Genomic DNA, 18,593 nt, shown 5'->3' on the forward strand with positions numbered 1-18,593 from the left:
TGCAATAGTTTCCCTATCACTGACGTGAGACTCACTGGTCTGTAATTTCCTGGTTCATTTCTACCATCTCCCTTAAAAACTACATTGTCCCTTGTTGGGCCTGCTACGTATTGATGCACAAAAAAAAAATCCCCTGGATATATTTCAATAAATCTGCTCCCTCTAAACCCTTTAGAGTATAACTATCCCAACTTATGTTGGGAATGTTGAAATCCCCCAGTGTACTTACCTGATTATTTCTCTTACACACCTCTGTGAGCCATCTATATATTTGCTCCTCTATTTCCTGCTGACTCTTTGGGGGTCTATAATGCACTCCCAGTAGAGTGACTGCCTCCTTAACCTTCCTTAGTTTTACTCACAAAGCCTCATTTAATATGTCATCTCTTACCACACTAATTGACTCCATAATTAATAGTGCTACACCACCATCCTTTTTACAGCCTCCTCTGTCTCACCCAAAAATTCTACAGCCCAGAATGTTGAGTCGCCAGTCCAGCCCTCAACCAAGTTTCTGTGATGGCAACAATATTATATTTCCATGTATCAATCCACACCATTAACTCATCGGTCTTACCCATTACACTCCCAGCATTATAGATCATTCAGGCTTGCTGTACTCTCTTGACACTCAACATAGCTGAACTCACTCTACCTTGCTTAATTTGCTGTAGAAAGATTTGTATGTTTCATCAGTATTGTGTGTCTCTTCCCTCTGCTAGAATCATTTAAACCATGACTAAACCTTTCAGATTCCTAACATCCTCCCCCACCTCTTCACCCAAAACCACTACCACTACTGCCTGCCAGGCTAGAACCAACCCGCCCCTTGGTTTGCCTTTGATAGAATTGGAAAATAGCTTACCATTTGTGAGGGAAATCTGGGCAGAATTTCCTCTATCTGCACAAGATTGCCAGGTCTCGTATAATCCAAACCATTGTACATTTTGTACAGGTTTTGACACCATGAAAGATTACATTGACAATGAATATATTTTCAATAAATGAAATGACTGGATTCTGAAATACATAAATATCTATTGTATCTAGTCTATCCCTCCACCACTGACACTCAGTAACAGCAGTCTGTACGGGCAGTTCTGGTATAATGCGTGTTTCGGCAGCACAATTTGGCTATAACTTTGCTGAAGAATTAGGGAACTATTTTGGAGAATGTTTACCTCCATTGGCAATAGGATGATTCCAGCAGAGATCGGTTTGTGCACTTTCTTCTGTGCATGCGCCGTTGAGCATGCCAAAATCTCCATGTGGCTCTGTGCGTGCGCCGATGTCAGCTGCTAACAGAGCAGCTTCCTGTGAGAGGTACTGTACAGAGAGCAGCTTCCTGTGAGAGGTACTGTACAGAGAGCAGCTTCCTGCGAGAGATACTGTACAGAGAGCAGCTTCCTTACATTTTTAAATGTACTGTGTTAAATTAACTTATGTTAATAAATATGATTTCAACCTTCATTCAGGCTGTGCTATACATTGCATTACACGTCTGGGTGATTGTGAACGATGGTGAGTGATATTTCTTTTCCAGTCTACCCCTAACCCCACTTTTCTCACAGGCCCCATTATTTGAGAGTTTCTCTGGAACATAACTATGGCATTATAGGAGAACTACTTGTACTATCTACAAGATGCACTGCAGAATTCGCCAAAGTTTCTCAGACAGCACCTTCCAAGCCCACAATCACTTCCAAGAAGAAGGACAATGGAAGCAGATACAAGGGAACACCACCCCCTGCAAGTTCCCCTCCACGAAGTCGTTCATGACTTCGAAATATATTGTTGTTCTTACACAGTCACTGGGTCAAAATCTTGGAAGTCCTTCCCTAAGGGCATTGTGGGTCAACCTACAGCACATGGACTGCAGCAGTTCAAGAAGGCAGCTCACCCCCACCTTCTCAAGGGGCAACTAGGGACAGGCAATAAATGCTGGGCCCAGCCAGGATATTTATTATCCTACAAATAAATATATAAAAAATAAACTGAGGTTAAGGCACTAATCAGCAGCTAATTAAATGAAAGATGAATTAAAAATACAAATAGCTAGCTGACAGTCTCAGCACTGTAAGTTTGAGCTACACTGCAGAGTGTAGGATATTTTAGTTGCTGCTTTGAAATGGTAGAGTTAAAAGGGTTTATGGGCCCATTAAAAAGAGAAACTGCATTATACTGAGAAAATGACTAATGTATTAAATGAGAACTTAACACCAGTTTCACAGAAAGAAAATGTTAGAAATACATAGCAACCTACAAATAAGCCAAATGAGTGTTTGATAACAGAATCCATAGATTCCCTACAGTGTGGAAGCAGGCCATTCAGCCCAAGTCCACACTGACCCTCCATGAGTAACCCACCCAGACCCATTCCCCTACCCTATTACTCTACATTTTTACTCCTGACTAGTGCACCTAACCTACACATCCCTGAATACTATGGGCAATTTAGCATGGCCAATTCACTTGGACCTGCACATCTTTGGACTGTTGGAGGAAGCTGGAGCACCCGGAGGAAACCCACACAGACACAGGGAGAATGTGCAAACTCCACACCGTCACCCAGGCTGGAATCAAACCCGGGTCCCTGGCGCTGTGAGGCAGCAGTGCTAACCAATGAGAATTTTTCTCTGAGGATTTAGTATTTTGATACGTGTTTAGAGTCTAACCCTATTTAGTCTCCCAAAGTCAGGCTGCTGGAGCCCATGGAATTTTGTGCAAGAATTCTTTATTTACAACGTCATTCACTCCCTCTTCTCATACTCAGATAGAGCCTTGCCACTCTCCCAGCCCAATATACTCAATTATGTGGCACTGACATCATCCTTCCATCAGTACACTTCACTTATTCTTCTGATGTTAATCCCAACCCTCTACAGTTACTCGGTGGAATTCAGTGAAAGTGGAGTCATTGAATTTATTCGATGCAGTATTAGATAGTGGATTGTTGAGTGTTGTGGCAGATGGAAAAGTGGATTTGAGACCACAGCTGGATTAGCTATGATTCTACTGAATATGGAACGTCCTGTCGCTGTTCTACGTTCTCTTTTTCGGGACATTCCTTCCCCATGCTGTCACGTATATTATTTCGGGAATGAAAATCAGAACGACTCTTAGTATTTTTGTTCACGTTTAAGTATAATAAAGCCACTCATTTTCTTTCTTAATCTCACAAAAACATGTCCCATTGTCCATTTATTATCACAGCACATAAACAGCTAAATATTCACTAACCTGGTCAAGCATATCCTTATTAAAAACAAACCTGTTGCAGTCAAACAAGGAGAGAGAAAGCGGAGGGGTCATTCGCTGCCTCCATGATTGTGATACTGGTTACTGACAGAACTAGACTGTTTGTCACCCCATCCCTGAACAGAGAAGATGATCCTATATCCTCATCACTAGGACTAGCTACTTTCAACCTGGTTACATTGTCCATCTATACGCTCCACTCTCCCTCAGCTCACCTGCTGCCGAAACTCTCTGTTCTGTTAGTTCCAAGTTCATGATCAATTTTGCAAGCTCCATAAACATAAAGACAACCCAAACTGTGCTGACAGAGTCTTGCACTAAATCTCAATCATCACCACTGTGCTCTCTAACAATACACTGGCTCCTGTTCTACAAGGCCTCCATTTTAAAATTCTCATTCCTGTTTCAAATCCCTCCGCGGCCTGGTCCTGCCCAGTGATTGTAACCTCCTCCAGCCCAGCAAGTCTCTGAGGTCACTATTCCATCAGTTTTGGCTCCTGGTAAAGCCTTGATTTCAGCGCTCCAACACTGGCTGTCTCATATCTTCAGCTACCTCCCGCTTCAACTCTGCAACTCCCTCTCAAAATCCTCTCACTTTCTGCTTCATATCACTCCTCTAAATCTCTGACTAAGCTTTTAGCCACCTATCCTAATGTTGCTCTGTCGAAATGTTACCAAATCACTCCTGGGGCATTTGATCAGGTTAAAAGGTGCAGCATATACCTTGGGGAAGAGGTTGAGGGGGTTGTGTGGATTGATGCATTGTCTGTGGGCAATCCTGAACCAATCACTCAGCCTGTGTTTTCCTCAATAGCCTTGAGGCTTCCATAATCTTAAAAACTGTTAATGGACACTTCTCGGACTGCTCTTTTATGACCAGCTTATTGGAATCATGTCATTGCCTCCTTGTTTGACCACTACATATATAAAGTCAAAATGGCTAATTTGAATGATAAGTTTGCATAAGTTAATCAAGTAACTAAAGCATCTTTTGCAAGACAACCACCTTTGTCTATACTCAAGTCGATTTACCTGATCTGGATTTAAAGGTAGTCTCAGTAATGATGACCTTGCAACCATTATCATTTGTTGTAAAATCCCATCTGGTTCACTGATGTCCTTTAGGAAAGGTAATCTGCCAACATTACCTGGTCTGGCCTACGTATGACTCCAGATCCATAGCAACTTCTAACTGCCCTCTGAAATGGCTCAGTTCAAAGGTTGGTTCAAAGGCAGTTAGATGTGGGCTTTGCTGGTGACATTCATACCTGGTGAAGGAATAAAGGGAAACACTGCGAAACAGCATTCAGCATATTAACAAGTTACTCTTTTTGGAGGGGTTAGCTTCTCCTGTTTGAGACAATTTGAGATCATCCAGCTGACATGCTTCTCACAGAGTGTAATGGTGTTCAACAAGTACCTGGTGGAATGGTTTCAGCTTACCAGTGGATTAAGGTAAGAATCAGCACAGGAGAAAGAGGATGGAGTAGGTGAAGCAGGTACATGAATGTAGTCACATTCCACAAATCGTTTGAAAAGGGAAGAGAGATTGGTGCTCAGCAGAGACATTATCAAATTGTGAGACTCCCAACTAATGCTCAAAGTGAACAGCTCAGATTTTAGCCTGTCCACCTTACATCATTACCCCATAGCCACAATGTGGAACTTGCTCCACATGGAGAAGTGGTGGTGAATAGCACAAATGCATTTAAGGGGAAAACTAGATTAATAAATGAAGAAGTAAGAATTAAGATTTGCTAATCAGGTTAGAGGAACAATGTTGGGAAGGATATGTACAAATACAAGTGAAACCAAATGACCTGTTTTTACACTGTGTACACAATGTAATTCTCAGATATAGAGGGTCTGGTGGCACACTGGCACTGTCCTTACCACTGGGCTAGAGTGCCCTGGTTCAAGCCAAACCTGCTCCAGACTGCGTCATAACACATCTGAACAGTAAGATTAAACAATCTAAAAATTAGTGCAGTATTAGAGGAGTTGGCATGTAATGACCTTTCTGTACCTAAGGCCTATTTAACTACTTTTCTCCTGGCCTTCAAACTTACTTATTCCAAAATTATGAAAATTGATCATTTACACTGAACCAATGCAATGTGACATGTACCAGTTTACAAGGTGCACTAATGTCCCTCACTGCTATATTGCATCGGTGTTGTTTACAGTCAATTTAAAGATTTCGGTTTAATACATTACATCTCACTTAGTGGGAGCATATAGATGGGTTAACAATGTTATACATATACACAGGAAAATCATTCAGCTCACTTAACTATCTTCCAATTACAAATTAAAACATTTCCAATTTGAGCTTGATTCATGGTTATAAAATCTGACAGGTTGTGAAATTTAAAGGACCCATATAGTGAGTTGGAGCCAGACTCTACCCTTACTAGAAATAGTAATGAATCTGTTCAACTCTCAGCACAGAAAGGAACGATCATAAAAGCATTCACGTTGCCTTGAACACTGTTGAAGCCAGGCTCCTGACTTTCTCTTGTAGTTTGTGTGCTGAACACTGGGGCCTTCCTCACCTACAGACAGGAATGAATAGTGTCAATCAATCACTTTAATGGAAGAAATCAGAGTTTGAAGTAACATAGCACCAACACAGGTTTGTGGGTGTCACCCTCACTGGTGATGTTAAAGTAAAAATATTTCCTGATATCATCAGCACAAAAATGGAATGGGTTCCAGGGACAGCAAGTGAAGGAGATGCGGTGGAGAAAGCTAGAAAGATGATTAGCCGTGATCTAATTGACTACAGCAGACTCGACTGGAAAAGGTGTACATCATTCAGCCGACGTTAATGCGTATTAAATGCTCCGAAAGATTGAAACTGGCTGTGTTAATATTTACTTGATTGTGTTTTTTTGTTGTTAAAATCTCTGTGTAAGAACAATGAAAGAGATAACAGATGAGATGTGACCTTAGAACCTATTTGTAAACTAAAGGGTAAGATGAATGTAAAACTACAAACTTGCAGTAATTAAGTTATTGACAGAAATGTAAAGTTGAGAACCTTTGGAAAGCTGGAAGCCAACTCTAGGTGCCTGAATGCTGGGCCTGAGGAGGTCCATCAACTACCAAAGACTTGAAACTGATCCAATGATATTGGCCAGGGCAAACTAATATGATGTGGCTAGTGCATGTTGATGAGTATAAAAGGAAGAGATTACAGAACATGTTGACAGAAAGAGACGGACCACATCAATAAAATACAGTAAAAGAGGAAACTGTGCCCCCGAGAGCTCAGAAGCAGGAGCCAAGTCTTGCTGTGGATCGACTGCTGTTATTAAGTATTAACTTTCTCTTTATTTGTGATATTTAAACTCTAAATTGATTAAGGAACAGGATTCTGTACTTTCTAGGTCAGAAATGATGAAATATCCTGAGTGAAAATGTTGGTCTGTTATGGTACAGCTATTTCCGAGATTCTAACGAGATTTCACAAAGCTGCTGGCCTATGTAACACTTTCACAATGACTGTACAGTATGTACACTGGTCAAATCAATCTCTCATTGCACCACTTAAACTACTTTCATCTTCCATTAATTTAGTTATTTTTATCCAAGGAAGTTTTCCTGATGTGTCAAAAAACAAATAAACTTAAGTAAAAACTGAAAGAACTGTGGATGCTGGAAATCAGAAATGGGAACAGAAATTGCTGAAAAAGCTCAGCAGATCCGGCAGCATTAAAAGGCACGGGAGAAGGTGGTCAGGCCCTAAACTTATTGCAGTTGATATGGAGTCCTGAAGGCTGCACGGTCCCCAAGGGGAAAATGAGGTGCAGTTCTTCCACTTGTGCTGAGCCTCACTGGAGCACTGCAGCAAACCTGAGACAGAGATGTTGGCCAGGGAAGAGGGTGGGGCGTTAAAGTGACATGCAACAGGAAGCCTGCAGTCACCTTAGCAAACAAAACATAGGTGTTCCGCAAAGTGGTCACCCAGCCTGCATTTTACCTCCCCAATGTAGAAGAGTCTCTGAAACTGAAGTAATTATGTGTGTTTCTTTAATGAAAGTCCAGCCCTGAATTTCCAGAGTGGTTCTCCTGGGTTCTCACTGTCACTTCAATAAAAGACTACAGAGCACCAGAGAAAAACAGCGGTCTGAGCTGGGATTACCCTGATACAATTTCAGGGCTGACATTTTTATGCATTTTGGATGCTAACCCACTTTAGGAATGAAGTCCCTAGTGTCAGTGAAGTGTCTTCCTGTTTCAGTGTTCAAGATTTTATAGATTAGATTAGATTAGATTACTTTACAGTGTGGAAACAGGCCTTCGGCCCAACAAGTCCACACCGACCCGCCGAAGCGCAACCCATCCAGACCCATTCCCCTACATTTACCCCTGCACCTAACACTACAGGCAATTTAGCATGGCCAATTCATCTAACCTGCACATTTTTGGATTGTGGGAGGAAACCGGAGCACCCGGGGGAAACCCACGCAGACACGGGGAGAATGTGCAAACTCCAGACAGTCAGTCGCCTGAGGCGGGAATTGAACCCAGGTCTCTGGCGCTATGAGGCAGCAGTGCTAACCACTGTGCCACCGTGCCGCCCAAAATATCACAATATATTCTGCAATGTCTCCAGCACAACAGAGCTATTCTGGTTATTTTAACTTGCACACCACTGCTCTGCCAATTAAGAGAAAGTCTGGAGAAGACAGATGTGACAATGTTTTAGAGGCAGCAGCATCAGATGCTCACTCCAGCCACGTCCCTATGTCTGTGCTGTATGCCTCTATGTTAGGCACTGTCTCACCAAATGCACTGAGCAGGGCAGCCAAGCCAATGAGAACAGTGAAGCCTGCATGATTTTCCTTCACTTTGGTGAAACCAGAGTTCTGAGGAAGGAGCACTGGACCCAAAACATTAACTCTGATTTCTCTCCACAGATGCTGCCAGACCTGCCGAGCTTTTCGAGCAATTTTTTGTTTTTGTTTCAAATCTAGTTACACTCTGGTACCTTGCTCATCCAATGGTCTGTCTGTCTGTCCATTGAAGTGGATGGAATCTCATGGGACTGACTCTTTGAACAGCAGGATGGAAATATTCCCAGTGCCCCAACCAGCTAAGACTTAACCATTAATTAACACCATCACACTGAACCACAATGTCAATATAATTGCTGTGTCTGAAAGGTAGGGTAGTTGTTTATTAAACGAGAGTGATTATATTTCCAAAGTCATGCACCGGCTGTGGAGAAATAAAACACACTGCACCAATGCAGGCTGCAGATGGAGTGAGTGGCCGGTGAGTGCTCTGTGAGGTTTCCTATTGGAGTCTGCACATTGTTCCAAAAACTGAACTGGTTACAGTTACTGCACTAATTATCAAAAGCCACTGGCTGAAAAACACACAGAGTTAGTGTAAGGCATCATGATTTATTCTCTCGAACATCAAAGTTAAATATAAATATGAAATCACAGCAGGAGGAGACTGATCAGCTCCTTGAGCTTGCTCCAAAATCAATAAGAGATCAATAAGCTGCTCTGTTTGTGTTTGGAATTCTACATTCCCATCTATCCCTGATAACACTTGATTCACATGTCTAACAAGAATCTGTCTTCCTCTGCATTAAAAATAGAGACACCTCTGACTCTACAATCTTCTTGAGAGAGTTTCAAAGTCGCACTACCCTCCAGCAGATTAAAATTCTCCTCATCTCTATCCTAAAAGGACAATACAGGAGGTCCCTGATTTATGAATGTAGTCTCACGCAGGGGTGCAATTTTAAATACTCAACATACAGACATTCCCTGTCCCTATAAACATTGTCTACATTGTGTTCTGAGTTGCTTCCAATTGCACTTGTGAACAAACTCCAGAATGGGACCTATCCACAGCCCGGGGACGGCCTCTCCTACAAAGTTATACTTCAATTCTACTCTTACTTCAAAAAGTAATTTCAAGGTTAATATTTCAGTCCTAATTGTATTTACTGTATTTACATGATCTTGTAGTTTAAAGAAACAAGTTGGAAGAGGCACTACATACCCGTAATGATGTTGTGAGTGGGTCTCTTTGGCTGAAGTGCAGCAATATTAGCAGATGTTAGATGATGGACCCTGATATCATGCACTGAGGAATAAGAAGTGCAGTAACTTGCACTGCGACACTTAGGGTTGGTGATTTCTTTCATTGCTAGGCCCCGTGTATTTTTCATTCGATTTTCAACAATTGTTTTGTTCAGAATTCTGCGCTTTTTAAAAAGAACAAATTTTAGTATTTGTTTGAAAGTTGCACTTCTTCCAGAATACACAAAATTAGAAAAATTAATTTAAAATATATCTGTGAAAGATATGTTTAATATTAAGCCTAATATTTGCTTTAACTAATAAAGCCTAATAGTAACAGCTAGATGCAAAACTTTGAAACTGGAAGTAATGTTGAAAACCTCAAAAATTAGAGAGTAAACAAATAAAGAAAAACTAACTAATCCTCTCCAGGCACAGCCTGAAAAGAGAGATTTTAAACCTTCTGCCCTCAGTGCTGGACCACAAATTCTCTCATCAGCAGTTCAATCTTACTCCCTTTTGCTGGGTGACTCAGACACAGTTGTAACTCACCAAGACTCTTCCAACAGCATCTTCCAGACCTATTTACCTTCTAAAAGGACAAGGGAATGCTATCACCTGCAGATTCCGCTCAAGCCACACACTATACTGACACTGGGTCAAAAAACCTCAAACTCTCTCCTTCATGACACTGCGTATGACCTACCTTTTCCCCTGAAATGCAGCGTTCAAGGAGCTAGTTCCTTGTCACCTTAAGGGCAATTAGAGAGAGGCAACGGACATCAGTCTATGCAGCAATTCCACATTCCATCAAATAACAAAAACAGGAAATCCTATCAATCAAATCCACTTGAACTCTTGAACCTCTTTTTAAAAGAAGTGTTTCAATAAAGTGATTTCCCCTTCCAGTTGATTATCTATTTTTAAAAACACCGTATTGTTTGCGCATGTATGGCCCTTTGGGGCAGGTGTGGGCATTTAATCATCATTCTTCCTGGAAATGTTTCTTCCTGGTTTCACTTAACCAATCTCTCAAATTCTATAATTATGATGCCTTGTTATAACTTTCTACTCCTAAGGCTAGCTTTTACATCAATTTAGAATCTTGTAATGAAAAGAAAGTGAAGAAATTTGGTGAAACTCCTGTTTCTAAGAATAATTCTGTTCTCACCAAATCAGAATGCTTGCTGTATATAATTCCATTCAAAAATTTGTTTACTTATTTTCTGAAGTTTGCTGAACGTAACAATTCTTTCTAACATTGGCCTTGTAAAGTAAATGCCCTGTGTGGCTCACAGGAAGAAGCTTTGTTCTACTTTGAATTAAGGACTCAGGTTGTACCACTGTCCATTGTGTTATATAGACGGAATCAAGATCACATACAATTAAAAGAGAAAGTGAACCCACGATTTAAAACCTAACTTTACAGGAAAATAAAATAATCTGATAATGGGACAATGACATTTTTCAGAAAAAGGTTACACAAAGATATTCACAGACAGGGCACAGAGTTACTAAGTGGCCAGGTTGTGAAATTACTGAGTGACAAAGTGATGTTGTCGAAACACATGGGGATGTAAGAAATTATAAGGAGGAGAAAAAGGCACAGAAAGTGGAACAAACACTTTCCACACAAAGTCGTGATGCAGGGAGGAAGTGAATGCCAATGCAAGATTGGTAATTAAATTAGCTAGAAGATGAATGATACAATGTTCTTTAAACTTTGGAAGATATAACCCCATATTTAAATTAACAAGGAAGCTTAAGAGGGCATGGGCTCAAATTTATAGCACTTGTTGCAATATTTTATTTTTGACACTGAATCAGAAAGAAACATCAATCAATAAAACCGCTTATACAGAAATTAACATTTTAAAATAATTAAAATACAAAGCTAATTAACAGGATAAAATGGAGTAAAACCAGTTACGTAATGACAAATAGTGAAATATATAGTATTATAAACACAGCCATCTCAAGTTCTCAAACTTACTGGTATAACATCTTTCACAAAAAAGGTTGCTCTGTGTGTAGTTACGTGTTCTTTTTCATCTGTATTCATACCAAGGTGTTTTATTTCATCAGGGTAACCAGAATATTTGATTATAGGTTGAGCTTTCTGAATAGTATAATACTAGTGAAAGAAATGAAATACATGTCAAAAAAGAAAAAATATGAAAATAATATTCTGCTAGCTTAACTGCTTTTAAAATATTAAATCCCTATTTCCAAGCTCAGGACATTTAAAAAATCTGTTGGAGAGATGTGTAACGGAGCCAAATAAAAATGACTAAACGGGTGGGGGGGGGGGAACAAGATTGTAGAGTCATAGAGGTGTACAGCACGAAAACAGACCCGTCCATACCAACCAGATATCCTAAATTAATCTAGTCCCATTTGCCAGCACTTGGCCCATATCTTTCTAAACCCTTCCAATGCAGGACTGTCAAAAACAAACCAGGAAAATGGATTAAGGACAGATAAAGATAAGGAGAGAGGCTGGTGGGAGATGAGGCACTGGGATGAGGGTGGGGGTGAGGAGAAGAGGGCAGTTAAGACAGATTAATATGCTTCTATTTCCACAGATATCTTCCATATCCCATGGAGATGTGGAATAGCAACAATTCTGAACGAATTGTTCTGACTGATGGCAGCAAAGTGAAAAGCCAGACTCTAAACAGTTCTGAATGCTGAGCTTAACCCCCTAATGACGACATTCTGCCCAGAGTAAAAGGCAATATTCAGAATAAGATCCACTGAGAGAAGCAGTTCAGGATAAAGACAATCTCAGAGCCAAGACAAAATCAGAGAAGATGCTGAAAAGAGGGCTAAGAAAATTTCAACATTTCCAAAAGGCACTCAACAAGATGCTGCACAAAAGGCTGCTGCATAATTTAAAGGTGCAAGGAGTTACAGACAATATATTAGCATAGATAGAAAGTTGGTTAATTAACAGCAAGCAAAAAGTGAGGATAAATGAGTGTAATTCTGGTTAGCGATCAGTGACTAGTGGTGTGCCTCAGGGATCGGTGTTGGGACCACAATTATTTCCAATTTACATAGAGGATTTAGAGTTGGGGACCACGTGTGGTGTGTCGAAGATTGCAGATGACACAAAGATGAGTGGTACAGCAAAGTGTGCAGAGGACTGGGATGGTTTAAGTGAGTGGGCAAAGGTCTGACAGATGGAATACAATGTTAATAAATGTGAAGGCATCCATTTTGGTAGGAATGGTTATTTGAAAGGTTAAAAATTGCAGATGTGCAGAGGAACCTGGGTGTCCTTGTGCATGAATCACAGAAGGTTGGTCTGTAGGTACAACAGGTAATTAAGGAGGCAAATGGATTTTTATCTTTCATTGCTAAAGGGATTTAGTGTAAAAGCAGAGAGGTTATGTTACAGCTGTATCGGGTGCTGGTGAGGCCACACTGGAGTACTGTGTGCAGTTTTGATCTCCTTACTTGAGAAAGTATGGACTGACACTTCTTCACCCAAAAGGTTGTGAATCTTGGAATTCCCGGCCCAGTGAAGTAGTTGAGGCTTCCTCATTGAATGCTTTTAAAGCTAAGGTAGATAATTCCTTTACTGTTCAAAAAAATTAAGGGTTATGGTGACTGGGTGGGTAAGTGGAGCTGAGGCCACAAAAAGATCAGTGATGATCTTATTATACGGTGGATCAGGCTGAAAGGGCCAGGTGGCCTACTCCTGCTCCTAGTCCTTATGTTCTAAAATCAAGAACAACTCTGCTCTGACATAACTGAACTACAGAAGAACTACTGGCTAAGTTGCAGCCAAAGTGGTTTGATTCTAGCCACCACATTTTTGGAAAGGTGCCAAAAAATCGGAGAAAATGCATAACAAATTGATTAGAATTGGACTGCAGGAAAAGGGACTTCATTTACATGGAGTGACTGAAGAAGCTGGGACTGTTTACCAGAGCAGGTTTGGAAGACATTTGATGGAGGGGTTCAAAATCATAAATGATATAAAGAAGGAGAAACACTTCCCAGCGGCAGAAGGGTTGGTAATCAGAAGAGACAATTGGTGATGATTGGAAAAAGAAGTAGAGGTGTCATTAGGAAAAGACTTTGAATAGGAACATTCAAAACAGAATTGAATAAATACTTTTAAGGGAATAAAAAATTACAGTGTGATGAAAAAACACCGAGTGCATGAAATTAATTTAGGTAGCTAAGAAAGAGCTGGCCAAGGAATAACCAACCAAATAGCCTTCTTCTGTGCCATTTAATTCCAATAGTTTAAAAAGTATGTGATTTACTAATAGCAAATATAAGAATTACTCCTATTTACTAGCAGCACAGGCCTTGCGGTAATGGGAATTTGGGAGCTGAGGCTTTCTGCCAATATCCACCACCACACATTGCACAGGTTTTTCGACCTCATTGTGTTGGTAGAGCAGAAGGTAACTTTTACCCTATCCCAGAAGCTTCAGGATCAGTCTGAATTTCACGTATTTGTGGATAAGTATGTCCAGCTACACAAATTCTGTTCAGATACTAATTTGGCTGCTTGTACATAGTTCTGGCTGCACTCCTGCACAGCACACATCAGACACATGAAACTATTGCTTTGCTTCTGGGAGCTGGGCTGATTTGATTCCACTTTCAGAATAAGAATCTGATTTTTGTCTTCCTATAGTCTCTGATTCTCAACACAAACAAATTAATGTCTGACTAACTTCACTAGAAGCTTTCACCTGTACTGATTACTGATGGGTCATTAGTTAAGAAGTTACTGCTCTCACACACGAGACTGATGGAATTTTAAACCACAGGTGAAAACATGGATTGTGGAATGTTGTTTGAACCCAAACGTCATGTCAATCAGTAATGCAAACTTCTTAATCTGTCCAGGACTAACTGGTTATGTAGATCAAAAGGTGACAATTTTCAGCAATGCATTGGTCAATTAAACATGGAATACCAAGCTGCCTTGAGGCCCAGTTCACTCGATGTCCAACTCTGCACAGGTCCGCTGCCAGAACATAAGCAGTTGACGTTGATGTGCACAAGAAAAGCTTTATAGATGTTGGCAAATTTATGGCAAGAAAGGTGACTGTCTTGACAGACTGTTCTCACAATGGGCAGCTGTAATATTTGAGAATCCCCTTTGTCAGAGTGACATGAATGATTCTTGTAATGGAAGCAGGTTACCCTCTCTTCTGCAGTACACTGCATCTCTTGTTAATCTCCTGTTTTAAAAAATTCTCAAGGTCAGGTTCGTAGGAGAGTAGTCTGACACAGAACAAACGACCAAGAGGCGAGTCTGCTAGAATATGAGCATTTTATTCCCCGCAGCGTCGCCACAACCAGGTCTCATACTTACAACGGGTCTGGCTTATACTCACTCTACATGTTACCGGAACTGGGAGCCGTCAGTTCTCGTAGAGCGGTTGCCAACAACCCACGCTCGGCGGTTAAATGTAACCCCGGAGCAGACTCCCCGAACTGGAGACTTTTCCAGCTGATATACTCTTTTCCAGATATAAACATTCATGTGAACAGCAGAGCAAGGCTAAAAAACACATTCCATTCTGGTTACATACAGATAAGAAGATTCACACGGGGAGGTGTGTAATAAGATTCACACGGGACTAAGCAACACCTCCATTCCGGTTAGATTCACACATGTATTGGGACATAATTTTTAACCGTTTCACCACATCTCCTGATCAAAAACAGGGCTATACCAGACATTGTGAAGAACAGTACTACACATTTTTAAGGCCATGGCATAGTCAAGATTTTTCTGATTGATCCAAGCATCTGAAGTGTTCTTTGTCTAGAATGTGTTTAATGACAACTCTCGTTGATAACCAGGTCCTCATTACAGTGCCGTTCACCTAGTGTTATCAGCATTACACCATCAGATAATTACACCATCATTACAATCATTATAACCTTCAGATAAGCCTATAGACATAAGCCTGTGTCTTTGAATGGTCACCCAGATACTTCAATAAAAACAAAGGAAATGCTGGAAATATTCAACAAATCTAGCAGCAACTTTGAAGAGAAATAGTTAACATTTCAGGCCTTTGACCTTTCACTCAGAGATGTGCCTACTTTTTGAAGAAATATTATTAATTAGAGTACTCAAACACCAGGACTATATTTGGAGATGCCGGTGTTGGACTGGGGTGTACAAAGTTAAAAATCACACAACACCAGGTTATAGTCCAACAGGTTTCATTGGAAGCACACTAGCTTTCAGAGCGACGCTCCTTCATCAGGTGATGTGTGATTTTTAACCAGGACGATAGGGTGAGAAACCTGTTCCTGTATAAAATAGCACTGCCCTGTAACATGGTGCTAGCCATTGAACACATGCTTAAAGTTGGCAACTCTGGGAGAGTATGATTGCTTGCTTCACGCATCTGTGTGTAGATATTTGATTTAAATTGCCAATATTCCCATGAAGGTCATGACCTAATCTGTGGCACAGAAATTAAAGTAGTTGGTAATTGTAATTCCAGCTAGAAGAACAATTTGTCCAATGTACTGTTGTGTGACATTCTGACAGCTTGTTTTCTGAAGATAAATCTTTTCCTCAATTAAATGCAAACGCAAGTGTCTCAGCCTGTATGATATGGGTAAGCAGGTGGGTGTCACCCTGCTATTGTGCAGCATCTACCAGCCTGGCCTTCTTACACTCTTTGAAAGCAATGAAAGAAAGCTGGGAGCTGACCAATAGAAAATTGAATCTAACTGGATTTTGCAAATGTCTGCCTACAGCAAATGGTAGAAAGGCTGACAGTACAGCAGTTGACGTTCATGTGCTCAGCTTGTGAACTTCCCTTGACTTTTGCTCTGGTGCCAAGTAATTGGGATGCTTGTTGTAAGGATATGATAACCACTGAGTACTAATGGAAATAGCAGAATTTAGGACAGGTGACTTCACCATGCTTGTAACACTATATAAAACAACAATCACCTAGAAATCAAATAGGCTGGGTAACTTCAGAAATGATAGTGGCATTCAATTCAGTGAAGCCCTGGGTAAACTTTATGTCCCTGCTCATCTGTTTAATCCCAAATCTCCAAAGTCAGTAATTAACACTGGGTTAAAAATTGTATACAACACGTCCAAATATCCTTTTTTAATGCAGTAATGTACAAAGAAACAAATTAACTTATCATTCCCACATTAATACATATTTATCAAGTTGACAAAGCTGTGAGAACATATAGGAATCCTCAGTTTAATTGATAAAGCCATAGTTTGCTGAACAAAGAGACCTTGGAGTGCAGGTTCATAGCTCCTTGAAAGTGGAGTTGCAGGTAGATAGGATAGTGAAGAAGGCATTTGGTATGCTTTCCTTTATTGATCAGAGCACTGAGTATAGGAGTTGGGAGGTCATGTTGCAGCTGTATAGGACATTGGTTAGGCCACTTTTGGAATACTGTGTGCAATTTTGGTCTCCCTCCAATTGGAAGGATGTTATGAAACTTGAAAGGGTTCAGAAAAGATTTACAAGGATGTTGCCAGGGTGTGGAGGATTTGAGCTACAGGGAGAGGCTGAATAGGCTGGGGTTGTTTTCCCTGGAGTGTCAGAGGCGGAGGAATTACATTACAGAGATTTATAAAATTGTGAGGGGCAATGAATAGGGTAAATAGAAAAGGTCTTTTTGATGGGGTGGGGGAGTCCAGAATTAGAGGGCATAGGTTTAGGGTGAGATGGGAAAAGTTTATAAGGGACCTAAGGGACAACTTCTTCACACAGAGAAAGGTGCGTGTATGGAATGAGCTGCCAGAGGAAGTGTCATAGAGTCATCGAGATGTACAGCATGGAAACAGACCCTTCGATCCAACCCGTCCATGCAGACCAGATATCGTCTGCAAACTTACTAACTGTACCTCTTATGCTCGCATCCAAAACATTTATGTAAATGACAAAAAGTAGAGGGCCCAGCACCGATCCTTGTGGCACTCCACTGGTCACAGGCCTGCAGTCTGAAAAACAATCCTCCACCACCATCCTCTGTCTTCTACCTTTGAGCCAGTTCTATATCCAAATGGCTAGTTCTCCCTGTATTCCGTGAGATCTAACCTTGCTAATCAGTCTCTCATGGGGAACTTTGTCGAATGTCTTACTCAAGTCCATAAAGATCACATCTCCCGTTCTGCCCTCATCAATCCTCTTTGTTACTTCCTCAAAAAACTCAATCAAGTTTGTGAGACATGATTTCCCACGCACAAAGCCATGTTGACTATCCCTAATCAGTCCTTGCTTTTCCAAATACATGTACATCCTGTCCCTCAGGATTACCTCCAACAACTTGCCCACCACCGACATCAGACTCACTGGTCTATTGTTCCCTGGCTTGTCGTTACCACCCACCTTCTTAAAAGTGATAGAGGCTGGTACAATTACAACATTTAAAAGGCATCTGGATGGGTATATGAATAGGAAGGGTTTACAGGGACATGGGCCAAGTGCTAGCAAATGGGACTAGATTAGGTTAGGATATTTGGTTGCATGGACAAGTTGGACTGAAGGTTTCCATGCTGTAATCTCTTTGACTCTATGAGTACAAGAGCAAGAAAATTACAAAGTTAAAAATCACACAACACCAGGTTATAGTTCAACAGGTTTAATTGGAAGCACTAGCTTTCGGAGAACTGCTCCTTCATCACAACCAACTGATGAAGGAGGAGCGCTCTGAAAGCTAGTGCTTCCAATTAAACCTGTTGGACTATAACCTGGTGTTGTGTGGTTTTTAATTTTGTACACCCCAGTCCAACACCGGCATCTCCAAATCAAGAAAGTTATACTAACCCTTTATAAAGTGTTAGTGAGGCTTCCTTTTGAGAATTGCATTTAATTCTGGACATCAACTTCAGGAAGACAGAATGCAGAACAGATTTGCAAGAATACTGCCCGGAATTGAAAATTTCAGAGACTCAAGAAGTGCAGAAACTGGGATGCTTTCTTTGGAGCAAGGAAGGCATTAAAGGAGGTTGGAAGAGGAGTATGTTTTACTAAATAAAGTGTGTTGTTGTGATCTAAATGGGCAAGGTTGATGGAAGCAGGTTCAACAGTAACAATCAAAAGGGAACTGGGTTTTAAAATAGCTGCAGTTTTACGGGTCATGGAGAAACAGCGAGGGAGAGGTGTTAATTGGACAGTTCTACTGCGCTAACAGGGGCAGAATGAATAAAACTAGCCCCCTTCTTAGATGCATCTACTTTCACAATTGTACAATTGTGAAAGGAACTTTATCTGTGCTAGCAGTTAAGGAATTGCTGAGAGAAGGTGACTTTGT

The 18,593-nt window shown here is 40.8% G+C and overlaps 1 protein-coding gene across 3 annotated transcripts in view; it reads right to left on the bottom strand.

Annotated features, from left to right (window-relative positions):
• Positions 1–18,593, bottom strand: part of LOC122560905 (uncharacterized) — a 54,694-nt gene that overhangs the window by 16,715 nt on the left and 19,386 nt on the right. The window contains exons 3-5 of one of the 3 annotated variants that reach the window (XM_087997590.1): positions 11,299–11,439; positions 9,286–9,490; positions 2,454–4,526 (exon numbers count right to left, since the gene is read on the bottom strand). In XM_087997590.1, coding sequence (XP_087853716.1) covers positions 4,495–4,526; positions 9,286–9,490; positions 11,299–11,439 — 378 coding nt within the window. In that variant the 3' untranslated portion in view covers positions 2,454–4,494. Of the gene's footprint in view, positions 1–2,453; positions 5,814–9,285; positions 9,491–11,298; positions 11,440–18,593 lie in introns of those variants that run through there. The other 2 variants (XM_087997589.1, XM_087997588.1) reach the window with 2 other exon arrangements.

This window comes from Chiloscyllium plagiosum, unplaced genomic scaffold (assembly GCF_037043375.1).
Source record: "Chiloscyllium plagiosum isolate Xiang-an unplaced genomic scaffold, Cpla_swu_hap1 HiC_scaffold_20, whole genome shotgun sequence".
Taxonomy (NCBI): Eukaryota; Metazoa; Chordata; class Chondrichthyes; order Orectolobiformes; family Hemiscylliidae; genus Chiloscyllium; species Chiloscyllium plagiosum.